The sequence below is a fragment of the Corythoichthys intestinalis genome, chromosome 5 (assembly GCF_030265065.1).
Source record: "Corythoichthys intestinalis isolate RoL2023-P3 chromosome 5, ASM3026506v1, whole genome shotgun sequence".
In the NCBI taxonomy this organism is placed as follows: domain Eukaryota; kingdom Metazoa; phylum Chordata; class Actinopteri; order Syngnathiformes; family Syngnathidae; genus Corythoichthys; species Corythoichthys intestinalis.
The window spans coordinates 29741846-29759053 of record NC_080399.1 but is presented as its reverse complement, the minus strand read 5'-3'; the positions used below and the strand labels follow the sequence as shown (position 1 = coordinate 29759053).

The 17208-nt window shown below is 39.3% G+C and overlaps 1 protein-coding gene and 1 non-coding gene across 2 annotated transcripts in view; both read right to left on the bottom strand.

Annotated features, from left to right (window-relative positions):
* The window catches only part of eif4g2b (eukaryotic translation initiation factor 4, gamma 2b), a 26449-nt gene extending 9241 nt beyond the window's left edge, over positions 1-17208 (bottom strand). Inside the window, exons 1-13 of the mRNA XM_057837092.1 lie at positions 17109-17208; positions 10957-11082; positions 9705-9807; positions 9487-9618; positions 5157-5223; positions 4912-5063; positions 4721-4831; positions 4161-4343; positions 3957-4098; positions 3691-3857; positions 2523-2636; positions 2107-2235; positions 1846-1950 (exon numbers count right to left, since the gene is read on the bottom strand). Of these exons, the coding sequence (XP_057693075.1) occupies positions 1846-1950; positions 2107-2235; positions 2523-2636; positions 3691-3857; positions 3957-4098; positions 4161-4343; positions 4721-4831; positions 4912-4995 (1035 nt within the window). The 5' untranslated portion in view covers positions 4996-5063; positions 5157-5223; positions 9487-9618; ... (1 more) ...; positions 10957-11082; positions 17109-17208. The remainder of the gene's footprint in view (positions 1-1845; positions 1951-2106; positions 2236-2522; positions 2637-3690; positions 3858-3956; positions 4099-4160; positions 4344-4720; positions 4832-4911; positions 5064-5156; positions 5224-9486; positions 9619-9704; positions 9808-10956; positions 11083-17108) is intronic.
* Positions 2314-2463, bottom strand: LOC130916910 (small nucleolar RNA SNORD97). The gene has a single exon (XR_009063387.1). It is a non-coding gene; the product is annotated as a small nucleolar RNA SNORD97 (small nucleolar RNA).

Genomic DNA, 17208 nt, shown 5'->3' with positions numbered 1-17208 from the left:
GGATGACCAGTGGCGAGAAATAGTTTACCAAAACTGGCTGCACGCGAAGAGCCACTTTTGCACAAGTCTGACAGCGTGGAGCAGTGTAAAAAAAAATCCACCATCACCAACGGGTTTCGAAAAGCGGGTCTGCTGCGCGACGAAGATGACACACGCTCAGGAGTGAGCTTGAGGAGTCAGCAAAGTGCCGTGTTGCTGGCGCTGTTTGGAAAGAAAAGTTAAGGTACTGTAACGTTGACAAAGAGTCACCCGCTTAGTTATAGGAGTGGGAACCTTTTGGTACCTCACGATACGATTTGCGATACAAAGCTCACGATAACGATCTGACGATATGGGGATACAACGATTATCGATACATTGGACAGGAAATCATTCTAGGATATTGTACAAGCTACTAATAAACAGAAAAACACAATTTTCATCCTTCGGCTGTGTGTTTATCACTAGTAGACGTCCAATCCTCCCACTTCAAACGGTTTGAACGTTTATGGCCGCAAGTGGCAGCCAATGCCAGGCAAGGAAGTAATTTTGGGCCATGTAAGGTCATTTACCTGTTGATTATCAGTTACTTCCTGTTGATTTTTGGGTATTTTATTGATCATTTCCTGTTTATTTTGAGTTACAGAACAGGAAGTGACCTGGGAATCACCCAAATTAATAGGCAGTGACTCAAACTAAACAGGAAATGACCTGTAAATGCCCTAAAATGAACAGCAAGTGACCTGTAAATGCCCCGAAAATCGGACCGAATGACTGAATGCTCTGGTTTTCTAATGAACGAACGTTCCCAGTCAAAATGGATTGGGCGTCGAGCACCGTCAATGGCAGCCTTAGAGTTAACAGAGACACTATTATGGTGGAAGATTTTGGTAGCAACTTGACGGTTCTTTTTTTTTTAAACACTGACACCTTTTTTAAAACGATATCTCGATTCTTGACAGGAGCATATCGATAACCTTTTGGGATACAAAGTATCACGATATATAACCCTTTCGATATTTTGTCACACCCCTACTTCGTTAGGTTGCAATTCTTTATTTTGAAACTCGTGGAACAACACACAACTGCTGTATGTAGCAGCCGATGCACACATGCCACAACAACAACAGGAAGGCACGTCTCTCGCTCTTCCCCAACCTCCCTTACGCCCGTAAATCCAATACAACACGATTCGTTAAAGTATGTTATTAAAACTCAAACTCTGTATTTCTTTATGAATATCTCATGTTACTATGTGGGCACACGGCGCTTATAAACAGGGGAGGCTTATGTATGTACAAAATGGATTTTCCTTTAAAAATGTACTGGGTGGGGCTTGTAATCTGGGGCACTCAATAGTCCGGAAATTACGGTAGTTTGTTATGGCTTTTTACTGCAAGGCTACTCTTAATAGGAAAGTAAATAACAAGGCAATTGATTAAAAGGAGAATTTAGGCGATCGTTGACTCCATGCAAGACCAAAAATTTTGAATGGATATTTGAAACCTTTGCATTTGTAATATTTAAAGTTGTGAGATCCACCACTTTCTGTCCATGTTCCTGCGGTGGGAAGATCTTAAGGGTGGGGTGGATTTGGAAATCTCAATACTATACTGATGCGATCCAGAAAAAAATTAAATATTGGTATTAATATCCTGATCCATAGACCAGGAAATCGAACATTTTAATCTGGATTTATGTTTTGAAAAAATTACCCAGCTCATAGATTGGGTAAGTGTGCAGTGAACGTCTGATTCACAGAATTTTTCAGAATTCAATTAAGACTCTGTGATGGCACAGTGCAGCTGGCAATTTGGCTATGAAGTGCCCATTTTTATTCAGATGGCAATAAGATTTGTGACTTACTGTCATCTTTAGTAACTCCTCCCGAGCAGGGGGTGGTTTCTTGTTGGTTTTAGGAGGCTTCTCTTGAATGGGCGGCGGGTTGGTTTTTAAACCAAGCTGAGGTGGCTGAGGTCAGAAGGTGTAAGATCAATATACAGGGTGTTGCAAGTAATTAATGAATTATTTAAAAAAAAAAAAAAAAAAAAAAAACATCTCCCTGATTGGCTACCCATCAACGATATTGTGCGCACAAGCATTTTCCTGTGGGCAAAAACGGCTTACCTGCCCCAGGGGTGGAGTTTGCGTGCGAGGTGGCTGGGCGCTAGGGGGCATCATTGAGGGGATCTGCGGCGTGAGTTTGGGAACCTGACTCTTGTTGAGGAGGAATGACTGAGCCGGTCGCAGACTAATCTTTGGGAGCAGACACATAAGAAAATTTGGGTTTACATTTTACCGTATAAAAACAACACCTGAGCACCAACTGTGGTCAAGCCCTCAGATCTCATAATCACAGTCAGAGGACTACCAACCAGCATGAGAGAGAAAAGCAGATGCAAGAGGAGAAAAAGATTGAGGTGGAGAGGGCTGGTGGCAGTTTGCTTCCTCAGAATAACGCGTCTTTTTATCATCACAGAGCACACGATAGAGAAGGAGTGCACATTAGCTGGTGCAGAAGAGGAAAGAGTGGTTATAATTACCTCATCTGCATTAAGCTGTCCTTTCTTGCTGAAGCGAGGGGGCAAGTCCTTTGACTGGGCCTGCTGCTGGGCCGCGTGGTTCTGACTCTGGCTGAGGAAATGCTGATTCTGGACCTTTATGAACAGAGAGGACGGTAAGCGATTTGGGATAGGAAAATGTGCTGGTATTAGAAGTGTGCAAAATTTCCGATTCTTAGATTATTCGCGATTCAGCCGTGGAAGATTCGAGAACGATTCACAAACATCCAAATTCCGATTATTGAAATATGCCAAGTAAAGCGGAAGTACAACACACTCAGCGCGCCGCGCGGTCTTCGGGACGCAATGAGGAACGGAGCGAGACTAGCTAAACATCATACTTCTCATTACCCGGCCCCTCGGGTAATGCCAATGCTCAACTCATGGCTCTAGCTCAACTCATGCCATGAGATAAAACAACACAACAACATACCTGTCTGCTGCCGAAAAGCTGCTACAAAGTACATCCAGATAACGTTACGGTAGATATCATTTATATAGGACTAGATGCAATATCGAATCGGTAGCGTTAGCAGCACATCTACAAAAAGCTAGATGCGGGCGTTAGTAAACGGCCGCCATCTTAAAGCAGTACACTTCCCTGCAAGGCTGTTGTAGCGAACCTTCCAACCGAACCTAATTAACTTTTTATCTAAAATACTCCTAAATCGGTAAAATACTGACTTGAATCCATCTTTAAAATAGTTTCAAAACTTTCACATGTCGAAAGTAGACAAAAGGGAAATTATGGAATAACGGAGCAGTTTGAACAACTTTAACGGTTGATTCACAACATTAAATTAATTGAATGTAGTTTAAAGCTGCTGATACAGAATGGGGACTTGAGTTTTTTATTTACTGTTATTTTTGTATATTTGTTTACTGCTATATGTTAACTTGATACTGATATAGTAGTTTGGTTTAGCCTGAGAGTATTTTTGAACAATTTTGGAACTAATGTACAAAACATAAAAAAAAAAAAAATAATAAATATATTAATTTAAAAAAAGGAGGGGGGTGCATCAATAATCGTTTTATAAATGAATCGGCGCCTCTGAATAGTAATCGAATCGTTAGGTGCCCAAAGATTTCCAGCTAGAGCTGGGAATCTTTGGGCACCTAACGATTCGATTCGAAGGCGCTCGCTTACCTGGCTAGACTTCACAAAAGAGGACTTTGGCCCGATTTCGAACTGTGACTGCGGCTGAGGAGCGATGTGGCCGCTGTGACCGTTAAAGAGCGGGTTGGTGCGATGACGTCCCATCGTGGGCGAGTATCTGTCCTGAATGACTCCTGGTCCTGTCCCAATCCCACTGCCTAGAGGAAGACCACATGTGAAAACATACATGTTTTTACATCAAAGAGAAATTCATAAAAGTGAGTCTATGGATGGTTCATTTTCCTGCCAAATCATACCCGGCATTTGTCCAAACATGTCGGCCAATCCGCCTAGCGTCTCCCTGTCGAGCTTCATTCTGTTGGGCATGAAGGGGCTTTCCAGGAAGAAGTCCATCCTCATGCCCTGCGACATAGGTGCTGGGATGAAAACGCCCAAATCCTGTAGACATAAAGACGTCAATATATAAACAACACTCTGGTATTCATCCGAGAGACGCCAACCTTCACTGCGTCCTGTCGGATCTGGTTGATCGTCTTTGGTCCATTGTCAAGGAAAGCCTTGCGGGGGATCCAGTTGTTCTCTCGCAGCTCCACTGTGTCTTGCAGCAGGAAGCGGATCCTCGCTGGCAGATCCTTGTTGTTCATTAAGGATCGCATACGGCCAAAGTACTGATCCATTAAAGACTGCCAACAAAAGAGGATCAAAGTTTTCAAGTTAACCCGAAATAATAAATAAAAGTCATACTTGGGCTAAGTGTAATGGTTAATTCTTGTTATTCTTTATATTGACCCCAAAAATGCCACAGGCCTTTTATTATATTACCTCAAAAAGGTGGGAAAATGAACAGCACTCAAAGCTTTTTCACACTCGCGATATATGTGTGCAGCTTGCCGGAAGTAAACACATTCATTGTGTTAGTGGGACGGGGCAGTCTCAGTGGCAGCGAGCGTTAGTGGCCTTTTCGGACGGCGCGGCAAATAATGAGTTAATGTGGCGCTTGTGAGAAATGGCCTTACGTAGAGGAAAGTAAGTGCAGTATGAGTGGGTCTAATGCTTTTACCTTTGCTTTCTCATGGTCGAGTCTAGGCCCGACAGTCCTCATTATCTGACAGAGACACTCCAGATCCTCACCCATATCCTTAAGTTGGACTCTTTTCTTCTTTTCCAGAAGCTTTACAGTAGATGAAGGAGAGAGAAACACACATAGTATACCGAAGGACATTTTCTCCCAAAATAGTCAAGGATACATACTGTTTTGATGCACTTATGAAGGATAGATTCGTGGATGAGGTCGAGTTTGCCAAGTTCCCCGATGAATTTAATGTTGCCAAGCATCTTGATCTTGGCAATGGCTCTCTGCTCCTCCTCCTCAGAAGTAAGAGGGTTGTCATGTTTATCATAGACTGTGAGGACACAAAATGAGGCAGATACTCAGGAATAATTAAACAGAACAACAACATTCATATGTCCGGAGGTCTCTTTTTGAGTGCACTTACTTTCAACATTTCTGGCGCGATTTTCAAATTCATCTTGAAGCTTGGAAATCAGCAGTCTTCTGAAGGTCTGGAGGAGCAACACAATCAGCAATGAAAGTAATTTTTCCCTCAGATTGGAAAAAAGGTCATTATTAAGGATGTACTGAAAGCAAGATTATTGGGCGAAACTGAAAACAGAATATTGGAAACACTTGGCCGAAAACCGAAAGGCCGAAAAATACACCTGCATATAATTCACTTTTTTTATTTCATTATTATCAATTGATGGTCATTGGCATTTGTTCTACAACCCCATAGATTATTGCATATCGCAATAATTTATGGGATAATTTGTCGACCACTAAAATTTGTTATTGCGACTAGCCTACTCTGGCCCTGAAACAAATGCTCTCTGCGTGGGACATGAAGTCACCATCACCACCGACAGCTGCTCTAACCCTGTCTAAGCGGCTGAACTCACTGAGTGAACGCGAGAGCAGTGTTTTGGGCACGGACTGTAGGGTAGTTCACAACAACAACAAAAAACTATTCAGTTCTTGCCGAAACTACAAAAGCTCTTTACAAAACTATTACAATCTCGCCTACCCCTTAAAATAAGACTGTTTTCTTGTACAACATGTGGAATCGATCAAAAGCCAAGCGGGTGGACTGATATATGTATAGAGGCGATGACGCCGAGCGTAGTCGCTCCCAGCCGGATTAAACTGGCAGCGAGGGTGTGGAAATCGGGGGGAAAAAATGTGACAAAAAGAGGAAGTGGTATAAACATATTGTACTAAACCACATTCAATGCACATGTATGCATTTATACTCATGCACCGGCTCAAATGCACTCTACTCAATGTGATGCAGGATATAAATAGAAAGCAACTTCAGAACAAGTGTGAAGCAGCAATGAAGCAAATTAATTTTATTGTCCTTCATTTAATCATTTATACATTTCTTTGATTCCTCAAAATACTTCCAAACAGCAGACATGTTGGCTGTGAGCCAGTAGTGTTGTTTCTCGCCGTGTTTTGAATACGTCACCACAAGAGGACTATGGTTCTTCTCACTATTTGGTGGTAAAATGCAATTTTAGCCATTTTCAGCCGAAAGTATTCGGCACCGAATTTTTGATCACATCGCTAGTAATTACTAGAGGCGTGCGAAATTTCCGATTCTTAGATTATTCACGATTCGGCCGTGAAAGATTCGAGAAAAATTCACAAAGATCCAAATTCCGATTATTGAATTATACCAGGTAAAGCAGAACTAAAACCCAGTCAGCGCGGTCTTCAGAACGCAATGAGGAACGGACCGAGAGTAAACATCATGTACAACTCATGCCGCTAGATAAAAAAACAATAATACCTGACCGCGGCTGACAGCTGTTTCAAACAACACTCAGTTGCTAGTTGCTAAAAACATACGGACACATACGGCTATAATAGATATCACATATATGTAGAACTAGATGCAAAATGACAGACGACGGCGGTGTTAAAACATATAAAGAGAACTAGATGCAAAATGATAGACTTTCCGTTTAGTAGTTGCCGCGTTGTAAACAGCCGCAATCTTAAAGCAGTAGACTTCTCTAGAAGGCTCTGTTGCAGTGAACCTAAATAACGTTTTATCTAAAATACTCCTAAATCGACAAAATCTTGACTTGAATCTATCTTTAAATGAAGAAACAGTTAAAACATCAACATGTCGAAAGTAGACAGAAGGGAAATTATGGAATAACGATAGCAATTTTAACAACTTTAATGGTTGATTCACATCATTAAATTAATTGAATGTAGTTTAAAGCTGCTGATCCAGAATGGGGACTTGAGTATTTTATTTACCGTTTCTAACTGTTTACTTGATAATGAAATATTTGTTTGGTTTAGCCTGAAGGAATTTTGAGCAATTTTGGAACTAATGTAAAACACATTAAAGGCGCGGGGGTGTTTAAAATCAATAATCAATTTATAATCGAATCGGAGCCTCTGAATTGTAATCGAATCGTTAGGTGCCCAAAGATTCCCACCTCTAGTAATTACTGTGTATTTATCGTTCTAAGGATGACCAAAATAGTGGCCGGTGATCTACCCAGACAAGACAAAAAAAAATTGCAAAAAAAAAAAAAAAAAAAAAAAAATTGCAACCAAATGAAATACAGCCCCCCTTGCTATTAATGCAACCTAATAAAATAAAGCCCCCCTGCTATAAATTTAAAAATGGTACACCGCAAAGCATGTTAGAGGACTTCATAATGGAAGCATAATCTCAGCCATAGACTTGCTAAGATCCCATAGTCTCATAAATTAAAAAAAACAACCCCTATCCTCATTAGGGTTGCGTGTGAGTTGGCACTTATCCCCAGCTATAGGTGAGATGATAAAACTACATTTCACACCTTTGAATGAATGAATGATTAGCCTTAAGAGTCATCAATTAATCTACAGAGCATATATTTGGAAATAATTGGGAATATCTTCTATGAAAAAAAAGCCAAAGCAGAAATACTACTAGTACTGTGTTACTGCTAGTACAGTCTGGACAATATGATAAGAAGCTTCTCCACATACAGTTGTGGTCAAATGTTTACATACACTTGTGAAGAACATAATGTCATGGCTCTCTTGGGTTTCCAGTTATTACTACAACTCTGATTTTTCTCCGATAGAGTGATTGGAACAGATACTTCTTTGTCACAAAAAACATTCATGAAGTTTGGTTCTTTTATGACTTTATTATGGGTTAACAGAAAAAGTGATCAAATCTGCTGGGTCAAAAATATACATACAGCAACACGAATGAGCAATTTTGACTTCTCTGAGGCCATTTAAATAGGGCTCATTGGATGCAAACGCCCACAAACGCTACAATGGGAAAGTCAAAGGAGCTCAGCATGGATCCGAAAAAGCGAATCATTGACTTGAACAAATCAGGAAAGTCACTTGGAGCCATTTCAAAGCAGCTGCAGGTCCCAAGAGCAACAGTGCAAACAATTGTTTGTAAGTATAAAGTGCATGGCACTATTTTGTCACTGCCACAATCAGGAAGAAAACGCAAGCTATCACCTGCTGCTGAGAGAAAATTGGTCAGGAGGGTGAAGATTCAACCGAGAATCACCATAAAGCAGATCTGCCAAGAATTAGAAGCTGCTGGAACACAGGTGTTAGTGTCCACAGTAAAGCGTGTTTTGCATCTCCATGGACTGAGAGGCTGCCGTACAAGAAGGAAGCCCTTGCTCCAAAAGCGGCACCTTAAGGCTCGACTGAAGTTTGCTGCTGATCACATGGACAAAGATAAGACCTTCTGGAGGAAAGTTCTGTGGTCAGACGAAACAAAAATCGAGCTGTTTGGCCACAATGCCCAGCAATATGTTTGGAGGAGAAAAGGTGAGGCCTTTAACCCCAAGTACACCATGCCTACCCTCAAGGACGGTGGTGGTGGTAGTATTATGCTGTGGGGCTGTTTTGCTGCCAATGGAACTGGTGCTTTACAGAGAGTAAATGGGATAATGAAGAGGGAGGATTACCTTCAAATTCTTCAAGATAACCTAACGTCATCAGCCCGAAGATTGGGTCTTGGGCGCAGTTGGGTGTTCCAACAGGACATTGACCCCAAACACACATCAAAAGTGGTAGTGGAATGGCTAAATCAGGCTAGATTTAAGGTTTTCGAATGGCCTTCCCAAAGTCCTGACTTAAACCCCATTGAGAACTTGTGGACAATGCTGAAGAAACAAGTCCATGTCAGAAAGCCATCAAATTTAACTGAACTGCACCAATTCTGTCAAGAGGAGTAGTCAAAGATTCAACCAGACGCTTGCCAGAAGCTTGTGGATGGCTACCAAAAGCGCCTAATTGAAGTGAAAATGGCCAAGGGACATGTTATCAAATATTAGCGCTGCTGTATGTATATTTTTGACCCAGCAGATTTGATCACTTTTTTGTGTTCACCCATAATAAAGTCATAGAAGAACCAAACGTCATGAATGTTTTTTGTGACAAAGAAGTATCTGTTCCAATCACTCTATCAGAGAAAAATCAGAGTTGTAGAAATAACTGGAAACTCAAGAGAGCCATGACATTATGTTCTTCACAAGTGTATGTAAACTTTTGACCACAACTGTAACGCAATTCCATTGTTCATACACAGAGACGGTTTACATGCTTCATTGCCTTCTTTTCCATTTGCTTGCAGCAAGTGGGAGGCATCTATTTGAGGAAGGTGTTTGGTTTTTATAAGTGAATGACTCATCAGATGCTGGTGTTTATTTAAAAGGAAAAAGAAATTATTGGCAGAATGCGTGCGCTGAGTTTTGTATGTTAACTGCAGTAATCCTACTCACTGTGCTCTGCTTTTGGGAGGTTTGGATCTCAGTTGAAGGGCCATCAAAGTTTGGTGCATCCTCTGCCAAGCGCAGACATAGCTGAGCATAGAGCGAGCTATACTTGGGCTCTTCTAGGGCTTTATCCACAATCTGTGTGATAGAGATCAAGTGATAAAGAGTCACCTGGTAAAATTATGCGTGTACACATTTCAAGCGCAGTGTGTGCATGTACGTACCAGCAAGATGATACCTTTAAGGACGAGTTTGGAGTCTACGCCCACGTTCAGGAGCTCAAGGCATAGCTTGTCAAACTTATCAGGGGTGAGTTTGTTGAGTATGCTGGAAGAATGAGAAAATACGTGTAAGCATGACAGCCAATGACTGTCAACTCATATCTGCATATTTCCCTAAAGGGAACCACATATAGAAAGACATGTAGTTCTTAAAAGATACAGTGGGGCAAATAAGTATTTAGTCAACCACTAATTGTGCAAATTCTCCCACTTGAAAATATTAGAGATGCCTGTAATTGTCAACATGCTCTAGAGGAGATCTGCATGGAGGAATGGGCCAAAATACCAGCAAACAGTGTGTGAAAAGCTTGTGAAGAGTTACAGAAAACGTTTAGCCTCCGTTATTGCCAACAAAGGGTACATAAAGAAGTATTGAGATGAACTTTTGGTATTGACCAAATACTTATTTTCCACCATGATTTGCAAATAAATTCTTTAAAAATCAAACAATATGATTTTCTGTTTTTTCCCCCCACATTCTGTCTTTCATGGTTGAGGTTTACCCATGTTGACAATTACAGGCCTCTCTAATATTTTCAAGTGGGAGAACTTGCACAATTAGTGGTTGACTAAATACTTATTTGCCCCACTGTAAATGATAGTACGAGTTATAATAATTTGATATTAAACCCCTCTTAATGTTTACGTTTTAATAAAATTTGTAAAATTAGTGTAACTAGTAGGTCACCATAGTTGTTGACGTCGCAGGGCGGTGACGTCACATGCCCACGCTGCCGGGCTTCCACAGTGTCACTCTTTAACTAAATAAACACGTCGTCGGTTCTGCCCTTCCAATTTGAACCCGAGCGGAACATTAATGACTAGGACAGCCCTGTCGATATTTCACAAAACGTGGAGCAAAAGCAAAATGACAAATCATTGCACAACACTAGCTTTGGTATAGACATATTTTTATCATCCTGGATAATCATTTAGAATTTGATACAACTAAAATTTGACAGAAATCAGTACTATGCACATAATAGATAAGAACTTTTCTGAAAACATCTCAAAAACTATTCTGACATTCATAATTATCTAAAGGGGAAGGATGAATAAGAATATTTACAGATACAAGCAGTTTTTTGGTAAAATATTCCCCCTGTAAGGCCCATTGTAAATCACGGTTATAAGTTTAGAAGGCATGAATAACGGATTAACACTGATGAAGACATTTCAAATTGCACATACTTACCCTCTCACTTTCCTGAAGATCGCATCATGCCGCTCTTTTTCGTTGCTGGAGTTGGCATCTCGTCTAGTGCTTCGTGAAGGAACCCATCTCTGAACGCTTTGCCCTGGGGTTTTCCCCAGGAACTCGCTAAGGAAAACAAAAACACACCACTGTATTTTTTCCCGATCCAAATCACAAAGGACTCTTTCATGCACAAATTATTTTTTCCTTCTAAATTCATATAGGACAGTGGTCTCAAACTTGCGGCCATGGGACCAATTGTGGCCCACAGGACAATATTTTGCAGCCCCCATTTGAAATCCAATTGTAGTGCTGTATTAGTGTTTCTTGCATGGAATTTTGCAATGGCCAATTAAAATAAAAAATGATTTAAAATCCATTTTGGGGAAAAAAACAGAAATCAATATTTTAAAAAATAATTTTAAAAAAGCCATGTGTAAAAAAGAAAAACATTCTAAATTAAATATTAATTATTAAAAAAAAATAACCTAAAAAAAAAAAAAAAAAAAAAAAAAAAATCAAACAAATAGAGGAAAAACAATTAAAAACAAATTCCAATAAGTGTGGCTTACGCGTGTTTTGTTCTAGGAATTTTATCTAGTTATTAATGTTTTGTTTATATACATCTCTTGTGACCTCACACAGCTCAACTCTCTGGCTGCCGTAGAGGGAAATGGATTGGACTTCATTGCCGTCAATAGGAGTTTTCAATACCAATTTTCCTCTTTTACTAAGTACAATGCATACTCTGTGACCTGGTCTGGCAGCGATTGAATTAAAATAATGAATCCTCTTGAATAGATGACCACTGTAGTGACCACTGCCCCTGAAAGGGTTAGGGACTTTAAAATACTGCAGTAGTATTCCAGGTATGGATGAAAGCAATTGATGACGACTGGTGACTGTAGTAAGTGCTGGAGGAGAATGGTTGACGTGGTGACACACCTGTTGCCGACAGTCTTGGGATAGTGCTGAGGTGCACCCCTACCACCTCCTCCCCCCGAAGAAGCACTGTGCCAGGGAGCACAAGCATAACACAATCTATAAGCATTGCATTAGAATAAGCCTTTATTTGTTAAGATTATGATCAGAGCAAGTCTAACAGGGCAACTTCACATGAAAAAAATAAATACAGCATGCAGTTGATGCTTAGCTACTGTATTTAATGTTTTTTTTTTTCCTTTTAAAAGGTTATCCAATCTCAGAATCAATTCAAGTGAGAGCTCTAAACTTTACTCCGATCACACTGCTGCACCTAGCATTTTGTTTGAACCACCTTGTATTTGATCAGTTTTACAGGTTAAAAAAAAAATCCGCCGCCAGGTGAATGGGTAACTTACAATCTGGTCAACAAAGCGCTATATTTGTAATACACTCCATAAGACACATAAATGAGAAGTGATGATACTTTCAGTATTTCGCACCGCTGAATTTAAGTATATCATGTATCTGTATTTATATGTAGGTCTAAGCAAAATTTTGACTTGAACTTGGTGATGCCAATGTCTTCCTTTGGGATATCATAAATGAGCAACATTAAACTTGATTTTTCTCTGCCTTGTCGATCCGTTTGCTACTTCCTGTCACCGAAAGGTAGCAGGGTGAAGGAGAAGTCAAGCATTTGTTGTCTAATGCCATTCTTTTTGCAACGTATACATGTTGCCCCTTTTAACTATAGTCACTTCCATTCCTAGTGATAGACTTCCAATCCGTTTGAACTGCAAGGGTTGACAGTCATTGATGTTTTATTGACAGCGACAGACATAAAATCCATTTTGACTGGGAGGGGCTGGAAGTGAAAGATTTTTTTTTTTTTTTAAGATCAAGAAAGTACAAAAAAAAAATCTACATAATTAAAATATTGAGGTTGACTATTTACAATGTATTTTGTTAAATTACTGTACATCATTTGAAAATCAGGGACAACTACAATAAACTTATTTAAAGCAATAAAAAAAACTACCATGTGGGTTAAAAATAGCTGACATTAACAACATTATCTTGGCCTAGAATAATCAAATTTCAATTTGTTTCTAAATATTTCTAACAAACGGTTTGATACAAGATTACATTTTTAAGGTGTGGAGAGTTGTAAAAAATATAACACTACATTTTAAATGTTTATAATAAATATATATATATTTTTAGATTACAGAACTCCTGTGTATAATAATAACAGGGGGTGGATACCCAAAAAAGAATCCACTGTGGAAGCAAAGTATTTAGGGAGGAAAAAAGTTAAATCCACTTCAGGATGGTGTCTGTGACATTACATTAACATGTTGCTCATGACTTAAGGGAGCCTGGGATGCACAGACAGCTCAAGAGCCTGGGAGACCATTTCCATCTTTGTTCTTCACCAGATAGCTTAAATGCTCTTATACTATTGAGACTGATTCATGACAAATGAATTTAGAGGTTCTGCAATTTAGGCATAATTAGTCATTTTTTCCAGTCTGCTAATTGAGCTTTGCTCAAATTGGCTTGATGACTGTCAATAGAAAAAGTAGCCACCTGATAGTTAGTTGGCGGAAACAAATATCTTTCTTGAATTCAAACTTGGGTTCAATGATATTATTCAAGAATAATATGATTCTAATCATTTCACTAGCACTAGATGTTGTTTCGAAAGTGGGAAGGACTGTTTCAAGGTTCTGTGGTATCATATGTGACAGGCTTGTGTCTTGAGAATATTGATTTTTGGTAATATGTAAATTGTTACGGACATAATAGTAGCCATTAGAAAAGAAATGAACATGTGTGTTCATTAACAATGCCGCAAATTTCAGTCCGCTAGGGGATAAATTGTTTTTTGGTTGCTGGCACGTAATAATTTATTTTTAAAAAGAAATCCATGAGTATTTTATAAATCACATTTGCTGTCTATGTTGATATTACAATAACTGTTCTAAAGTGTAACCACAAGTCCACAACCGTAAACTGTTATATATAAATAACATGAACCATTTTTATCTTTGCCGTGGTATTTTTTGTAACCCATTCTATTGTGTACCTCATAAAATATTATTGAAATGTAATTTACACAGATGGTCTGTAAAACAAAAAAATGTTGAATTAACAAAGTAACGCAATTTCTCAAGTTGGCTACTTAAAGGTATCCAGTAGTTTTTAAAAGAGAAACGTTAATATGAGTTAAAATAATTTGATATTGAAACCCCTCTTGATGTTTTCGTTTTAATAGTTTGTAAAATTTAACTCGTAGGTCGCCATTATTGTTGACATTGCAGGGCGGTGACGTCACATGGTTACGCTGCTGGGCTTTCAGAGTATGACTCTTGCGACATAAACATGTAATCTGTTCAACCCCTTTCAATTTGAACCTGAGAGGAACATTAATGAGCATGACTGCACTGTCGATATTTAACAAAATGAGCAGCAAAAGCAAATTGAATATAAAACACGGGATTAGACGAGAGTAGGAAAAAAAAACGGTGTTCTGTCAAAATGTCCAACACTGGTGAAACGTCTACAAGAGGCAGATTTGACACCTAAAGTAGTACCACGCTTTCAGCTTGTTTTGTTTATATCAGGAGTCGGGAACCTTTTTGGCTGAGTGAGCCATGAACACCACATATTTTTAAACGTAATTCCACAAGAGTCATACAATATGTTTAAATGTAAAAATACAAGTAATGTGTGAATTTTGTGTAATTTCAACACTTTTATAGTACAATTAGTCTCTGAATTCTTTTTAATAACAGTTATGCTGTTGATAATCAAGGATGAGTATTTCTCACCATTAATGCGACTTCTTGTGCTGCATTTTTTTGCTGATGGCTTTGTAGTCTGGTGAAGTCTGAGAAACCTATGCACGGAGCACCATCAGTGCACACCGAAACACGTTTATCCATCGGTAGATTTTTTTTTTTTTTACAGCTCTCAGTGAAGGACTTGAATAAATCCTCCCCTCTTGTTGTCCCTTTCATAGTCAAAACCTTGCAATCACGCTGAACTACGATAAATAGCTTATGTCTGTTGACTCATCCAAAGAGAAAAAAACGGTGTTGCATTTATGTCCTGCTGAAAAGCACGATACTCCTCGCCTTTTTTCTTTTTGCCATCTTCTCAAAAGTGTTTCTAAAATTAGGTAACGCGGAAAATGAAACTTAAAACAATTCCTGATCTCACGCACATGCGCACATAGGCCGCTATTTTCGACAGCAGAATACGGCAACCCCACTTGAACAGTGTCCCTGCCTCATCTGTGTTGCCAATGCGATATAGATAAATAGACACAACGACATGCATATTTGGCACTTTCCCACTAAAATTACTGCGAACCGGCTTTCTAGTCGCCGGTTGTAGTATATGGACCACGTGTCCCATGATCACCCTGGGCTCACGCAGCCAATGGCATGGGATTAAACGTAGCACATCTAGGTTCCTATTTGATGATATCTAGTCGGAAGTGCGGGCGTGCTGTCAGAGTATTAAAAAAGTTAACATACGCCACAAAAGTCACGTCTGCTCATTACTGCACAACCCCAGCGTATGACTGGTGACCGTCGCCGTTTCGCGCAATGCGCAAAGGAGTATAACAAAACTTTTTTTTTTTTTTTTTTTTTTAAATAGTTAAAAATTTGCGAGCCAGATGCAGCCATCAAAAGAGCCAGATCTGGCTCGCTAGCCATAGGTTCCCGACCCCTGGTTTGGATGCATACAGACAGAACATACTAAAGATGCCTTAGGAAAATACTTAAACGTAGTAATTTCAAATAAGGGTGGTTTAAATTAGGGCTACAGCTATTGAATATTTTAGTAGTGGATTAATCGATGGACTAGTTAGTTCAAATAATGGAGTAATCGGATAAGGAATATGAAAATTAAAATACCTGAGCTGAGCCTCAAACGGTATAATTTTTTAAAATGAGGATCTATGTACAAAAGAACAATTGGCTAACTTGCATAGAAAAAGTCTGCTAGCTTAAATGCTATAATGCTAAAGTTTTTTTTTTTTTTTTTTTTTTAACAATGCTGTTAACAAATGGTTCGGATACATATTCCCACCAAAAAACAGCTAAATATACCTATAAACTAAATTAAGAATGCATTTAAAAATTTAGCTCAAACAAACTTAGCTTACGTTGGTCTTAACAGGGAGCAGTTGGATTCAGCCATGGGAAAAGAGGCAGACCAGAGGGCAGTGTACCCACCCTCATCAATAAAAGTAAATGCAAACACTTTTAAAATAAACCATTAAAACACCACTTTAATTAAACGAATACTCGAAGCAAAAAAAACTTAATTCGAATATTTTTTTCTAATCGAATACTCGAGTTAATCTATTAATCGTTGCAGCACTAGTTTAAATAAACTACATGACTAATGTGTTCAACAGATCAACAATCTGCTTTAAAACTTCCACAATAACACACAATGCTTAAAAGTATGAGACGGAAACACATGCAAGAAGTATTTTGAGGCGATGAAAATGTAATGAAAGACTCAATAAAAAATAGTAACTACTCGCTGCTTTTAACCGATGAGTGCATGTGTTGGACGTCTCGCCGCGTAGAAGGAATTGCAGTAACCCGGTAGTATTTGTCGAGTGACAGTGACAAACTACGTCGTCACCCCGAGCGCCCATTGCAGGTATGAAAAACATGGCGCCCACCATAGGTCAAAACGTACTAAATATTATAGATTTTTAATATAAGGGCAATATTTTTTGTTTCTAGTCCGAGGTTCCATTTAAGTAGGCCTAGTTGAACGGTGACTTTTCATATGAGAGGGTCATACATAGGAAACCATCGAAAAATTATTGCATACAAATTAATGCAGATGTGGGAGTTACAGTGAGGTGTTGCGGTGACGGTATTTTAAGGTTGGATGCCACTACTTAATCTGTACAAATTTACATTTAATAACACTAAACCCTGCATCACACACACAACCAATTGCGTACACATTACAGCGGGCTTGTGCAGCCGTCCACCAGCACCCAGAGGACTCAAATTATCACAAGGCTCGTATCAACAGAACAGAACATCCCACCCCCTCTATCCCCCGCCTCCTCACTTTGCCCCCGCGGCTGCACAAACAGCCATTTTGAGACTTTCCCACATCACTCTTTGTTCTCGGAGGAGTAGAAGGAAAAATAAAAACACAGTTAAACACAGTTTGATTATTACCTGAAACGAGAAGCACCCCCTTCTGCAATCACACTCTCCACTTTGGCGGCTTGACAATGAAGAATAGTGAAAAGAATAAGGATAATAGGAAGGGATGGGG